This window comes from Trachymyrmex cornetzi, unplaced genomic scaffold, assembly GCF_001594075.2.
Source record: "Trachymyrmex cornetzi isolate Tcor2-1 unplaced genomic scaffold, Tcor1.1 scaffold691, whole genome shotgun sequence".
In the NCBI taxonomy this organism is placed as follows: domain Eukaryota; kingdom Metazoa; phylum Arthropoda; class Insecta; order Hymenoptera; family Formicidae; genus Trachymyrmex; species Trachymyrmex cornetzi.
The window spans coordinates 96344-102392 of NW_017300016.1; the positions used below are offsets into that span (position 1 = coordinate 96344).

The following is a 6049-nucleotide window of genomic DNA, read 5'->3' on the forward strand; positions in this document are numbered from 1 at the left end:
TATATATATATCATCTGTCAGCGTCCTACAATTGGTGCTTTAACGTGCGATAAATTTAAAACATTTAAATACTCTTCTGTTGTTCGCCAGATCACTATCAGAGTTGACGAGGCCAATAAAACAAAATAGCAGTAGAAGAAGAAGAAAAAGAAGAAGAAGGAAAATTATCTGTTTTTATTACTCATTAACACTTTGACTGCCAAGCTGATTTCAGCATTTTTCAGTTTGATAAATCTAGTATATAACTTTAACAGTTTATTGCTTTTTTAATGTCTTGATATAATACAATATATATTCTTTCTTTAATGTCTTAAATATTTAATAAAATTTTTAATTGGATTACTAAATAAAACCTGCTTATATATAAAACGATAAAGTGATGATAATGTCAAAATTATGTTAAAATGAATTAATTTGATAAAAAATGTCTTTTAATATCATTTTGGAGCTATATATTCTGATGATGTTATCATGATTTTTTGTTCTGCATGAATGATTAAATTCACAATAAGAACTTTTAAATTTTACGCATCAAATATGGGTGAAATGGCAAGCAAAGTGTTAAACAAATTAAAATCAGAAAAAAATATCTCATGAAGTCCTAGAAGTCCGCGAGAACATCGAAAATATGTCGACAAAGTAGACATGACACATGTTGAAGAAAGAAATCCTCGAATACTAGTCGCGGTTTACATTGTCGTGTATTATATTTTCTTTTAGCATTTCAGTTTTGTTTCAGCATTTAATACGACTGTGCGGGGCACTGTGACATATTTGATTTTTTTACGTATAAATTTATAATTCGACCACTAACTTTTCTTGCAGATTTATCGGTATCAACTTAAATAGCAAAACAATAAATAAATTTATCATCACTTAATACTAAAGTAATTACTATATGTTTATTTATGCGTTCTATTAAGCGACAAAATGTCGACTTCATCAAATTTCATCAGCAATAAACTCTGATCCCTATTACTTGATTTTCTCTATAAAAGTTGCTTTAAAATTATACATAGATGTAAATTAAAATTTTAAAAACTTTTAATATTATAATATTAATATTAGAAGCAATATAAAAATTATAAGACACCTTACAGAAATCTAGTACTGGTCAATACTGAAAAACAGTAATTAATTACTTATTTTAAGTATTAAGAGTATTGTTGAAAGAGAGAGAGATCGGTACTTTTAGTATACCAAATAAGTAATGAATTACTCTCTTTCAGTATCAAATAAATTGGCTAATATTAAATTGGAATTAAACTACTATTATATCCGTATTAGATTTTTGTAAGTGTTCAAAATTAAAAGTTATAATATTAATAAAAAAACGTTTTATCTGTAATAATTACATTTTACAATATATATAATTCCCTTAAATTCAAATATTTTATTGTCATATGTTATGAGTAATAATTATGTTAAATATAATATTTCATTATGTTAGATACAATAGTAATCGAATAATCGCAATTTCTTTCATTTCACGGAAAAAACGGATACGGTTCATTACGTAAAGAATCTTGTGAGAGGTTTTGTGGCTAAATTTTTATTTGCATTATATACTTTGTGCATTTTAACGACTCGTGCAATATGAACAGTTGAAATTAAACGCATAATTTATTGATTTTTGTTACAGTTAATCGTCATTTATAAAAATTTGCAACGGGGACGAACATATGAAACGGAAAAAAGATTATCAAAATATCAATATGTATGATGAAGTGAAAGAAGGCACGGAAGCCTATTTTGGTCGAAGCCGTCCTTGACCTCCTCTATACATAGATGCAACACGAACGAACCCAACCGAAATCCGTAATAAAATTTGATCATGTTCTTTTTAACTAATACAAAATGAAAAATGTATCATCTTTCGATGTGAATGAAGAAAAGCATCTCATCGACGATATATGGACAGAAAAATAGCGATAAAAGACCAACTGACGTAATCTCTTATCAAATATTCGGTTTGTTATCGCGGTATTTTCCGAACATTTGTAGCGCGATACGAATCGACATGCTTCTCTCGAAATTATCAGTTCGAAAACATTTCTTCGAAAAACGTAATTATTCTCTCTTCTTTGTATTGTCTCCTTCAAGAATAAGATTTTTCAAATTTGACAAATTATTATTTTGAAAGATTTAAAAGATGATACACACACAGTTTCTATTGTTAATATTGGTATATAACGATCTTGGTAAAAAATTTTTCATGCATGAATGTATAAGTATGTATAAACATACATAAATATTCATATAAACACGTATAATCATATACGAAACATATCCATACATGTTTATACATACCCCTTTTTTCTGTAAAATTACTGTTTAGTGTAATAGAAATAATAATAGTAATGTGAAAAAATAAAAAATAATTCAAAGGATAATTTTTACATTGTTTGTTTTAGGAAAAAACAAGTTTAGAAAAATGTAAAAAAAATGCTCATACACAAATTATGCATAACTTGATTTTTTTTTTAAACAAATAGTGTAAAAATTACCCTTTTAATTTTTTTTAATGTTTTCACATTACTATCATTATTTGTATTACACTAAAAAGTAATTTTATAAAAGAAAGAAGGATGTATGAACCTGTATGGACATATTTCATATACGATTATACATGTTTATATGAATATTTATGTATGTTTATACATATTTATGCATATTCATGCATAAAAAATTTTTTACCGGGAATATATTAATGAACAAAACGTTATTGCAACCAAAAAATTTTTACGTTGTGTTATCTTAAATATATTCGCACTTTTATATTTTATCTATATTCGGATATATGTATAGGATTATGTTTTTGTTTTCGAGTATATTGTAATTTTTAATTTGTTTTTAAGATTTCTAATATCACCAAAAAAATTTCGTATTAATGCTGTCTAATTTACGCTTTTATCGTTAACATTCCCGTACAGATCTTAATTTAATTTATCTTGTAATTAACCTTTATTGTACTATGTACAGTTTGGTGCCTCATCCATACTATCAAGGGTCACTAGAATCTCTTCGTTTTTTCACCTCTTCAAAATAATTCAAAAAATCTCTAAAAATTCATCAATATACTTTCAACTTTCTAGAATAAATATTGATTCTTTATTTTGGAAAATAATAAAATGTATTAGGTGTACAACTGAACATACTTTGTCTCTGAACATACTAGAGATATGACTATTCCACTCTCATCGCATTGTCTGAAAATAGAGAATTTTATATTATACTGATACACGATTTACAAGATACGAATTATTTTAATTTACAACTAGTAATCGGAAGCACACATTGTTACCAATTACAACGTTCGCATAACTTTCAACTCATACTGAGCGAATTTTATTATATTAAACAACTGTGAGTTTTATTATAATATATTATTGCTTGCGATTGAGAGCGAATTGTAATTTTTATATATTTTAACTTTGTAATATTTTCACCGTTCTATTTTTGTGTATTAACATTGATAATGATCCAACAGGGATCGAAACGTTTGTTTGTGTTCTATTGTTTATTACCGGCAAATTAAAGTTTTATATTCTGACTAAATGACATATTTATCCTGATTTTTAAAAAAATTTCTATTTCTAACAACTAACTCTTAGGCTCGTAGCCCTTTTTCTTTCATTCTGTTATATTAAATTTATACCTCTTATCATCACACATATTAATTCTAATTTAATGTTATTTTAATGATTGCGTTAATCAAAAGTTTTTTTTTATTTATTATTCACGTTGTTGTCTTCGTCAGATAATTTTTATTATCTATACAATTTCTACATATTTCTTTTATTTTACTTAGATTAATATCCTGGTTATAACAAATTATAATATATAAACAAACATACTTTATTATATATTAAATTAACGTTAAATCATATTCTTTTACTCGTATTCGTCAGAAATATGTTTTAAAATAAAGCGAAAGCTTTGCAACTACTGATCTTAATTTTGGCCATATTTCATTAATCACGGAATCATTAATTTCATAAAATCGTCCATTGCGGTAACTGCTGTTTTAACAGCAATCATATACTAATAATGTGCCGCAATGATGACAATATCAGGTTATTAAGTGTAACGCTGTTAATATTAGCTTTTTCTGTCTTTCATGCTACTATTTAAAGCAGCTATTATCTAAAGTAAATTATAGCTTTACGATTGCGCACTGTTGTACATACATCATTTTAATACTAGAAACATTTTATCTCTTATTTCAAACATCTAATGATTTAGTGCGTTGGTTGTACGGTTACGATTTATAAGAAACATTTTTGAGTATTTGAAGAGCCATAAAAATATAGCAAAAAAATACTTAAATGTCGAACAAGAATTAAGTTAAAATATCAATTGAAGTATGTAGCTAAGCACTTTTTGATATCAGTTCAACAAGAATTTCAATTTGAAAGTATAAACTTCAGAAATGAAAGACAGAAGAATATTCCAAAACGTTGTATAAAAATATATTTAGAAATTATTTTAAAAAATATATAAACATGGAATCGCACGATACTCGATTTTTTGAAAGATAACATGCCTACAGTCATGCCAGTTTTGATATATGCTAGAATTCGTTCACGCATTGAATACTGCATGCTGCATATATATATGATTTTTATATTTATTATGGATTACTTCATAATTTATTTCTTTGCATGCACTAATCAAAAGAAACAATTGCTAATTTCATAGTTATTTGTCAAATGTCAGACTGTATGCATCAAAGCAAGCATAAAGCCCATGACACATACAAGAACGTAAGGCCGTAACACGCAAGCAGTAAGTGAATTGGCCAATCACAGTAGAGACCGTAAGGCCAGTAGCGAATCCAATGTTACGATTTCCTTAATGATTATGTCTTACGTTTTTCTGTGTGCTCCCTGCTTAACAGCATACATGTACATGCATGCATGCATGCATGCTTATCATTTAAGAAATCGAACATCATGTGATTCCATGTAAATATAATGATCGTTATTATAAGGTTACAATTAAGAGTTATAATTTCGAAGGATTATATATTAAAATTATTGAAAGACATTGAAAGACTATAATGGTGAATCTGTTTCAAACTGCACACACTACTTTTATATAGTATTTCTTTTTCCAAAATATACATATCCGTTACGTTTTGAATAATATACGATTGAAGATTTAATAAATGCATATTAGTAAACAGTATGAAGATTTTCCATCTTAATTAGTCGCTTAAAAATCTGAAGATCGCATCCTAATAATCTTGGTCTCTACAAACCTAAGACACCTGTTGACAGTGACCCAAGATTTTTGCTCGGTCATCGCGGCGTGCAAGAGTTTCGGCCCATAAATCCTGACGAGAATGTTGGTGCTCATTGTTGCAGAATTTTGGCTTAGTTGTTGGGAAAGATCTCGATTTCGATCTTTTGCGCGTTTCGAGAGAAGGCGTGGAAGAGAAAGAAACGAAAGAAACGAAAATAGAGCAACACTGAGTAGAAAGCACGTGGGAGCAACGCACTCTGAGAACTGGTCGACAAGTAGTGAGAGTGGTATCATTTATATAGGCGCCCCTCCCCAATTGCTATCGGCGCCTCAGGAAGCCTAACGAGTCTGCGACTCGTCTTGCCTCTTTCAAGCTTCTCTGCGAAGACGTGTGGAAGATCTCACCACAGACTTCTATTATGACACTAGACTGCTAACTCATCCCTTTAATCGTTGTCAAAATGTATGTACTACGTGTGCAGAATAAGTATATTTGTATACTGCGCATACTTTCTATATACTTTAAAACTAATCGCAGAAACGCTAGATCAGCTGACTTATTGGCATCTCTTTTCTGTATGTGACGATCTTATTCTGCGCATTCACTGCGCGCAGACAATACTTTTACAGAAGGAAAAGTGGGGAATTAGCGGTCTAGTGTAGTAATAGAAGTCTGTGGAACCCATAGTTCGTTGATAATGAACACTCGGCATCGTTTATTGTTGCAGGAGAAGAGAGAAAAAGAGAGAGGAGGGGAGGGAGGAAGGGAGGGAGGGGGGGAGAGAGAGAGAGAGAGAGAGAG

General features: G+C 29.1%; 1 protein-coding gene across 1 annotated transcript in view; it reads right to left on the bottom strand.

Annotated features, from left to right (window-relative positions):
* LOC108767568 (glutamine synthetase leaf isozyme, chloroplastic-like) overlaps positions 1-5504 on the bottom strand; it is a 94062-nt gene extending 88558 nt beyond the window's left edge. Inside the window, exon 1 of the mRNA XM_018517512.1 lies at positions 5264-5504. Coding sequence (XP_018373014.1) covers positions 5264-5361 — 98 coding nt within the window. The 5' untranslated portion in view covers positions 5362-5504. The remainder of the gene's footprint in view (positions 1-5263) is intronic.
* Positions 5505-6049: the final 545 nt, after the last annotated feature.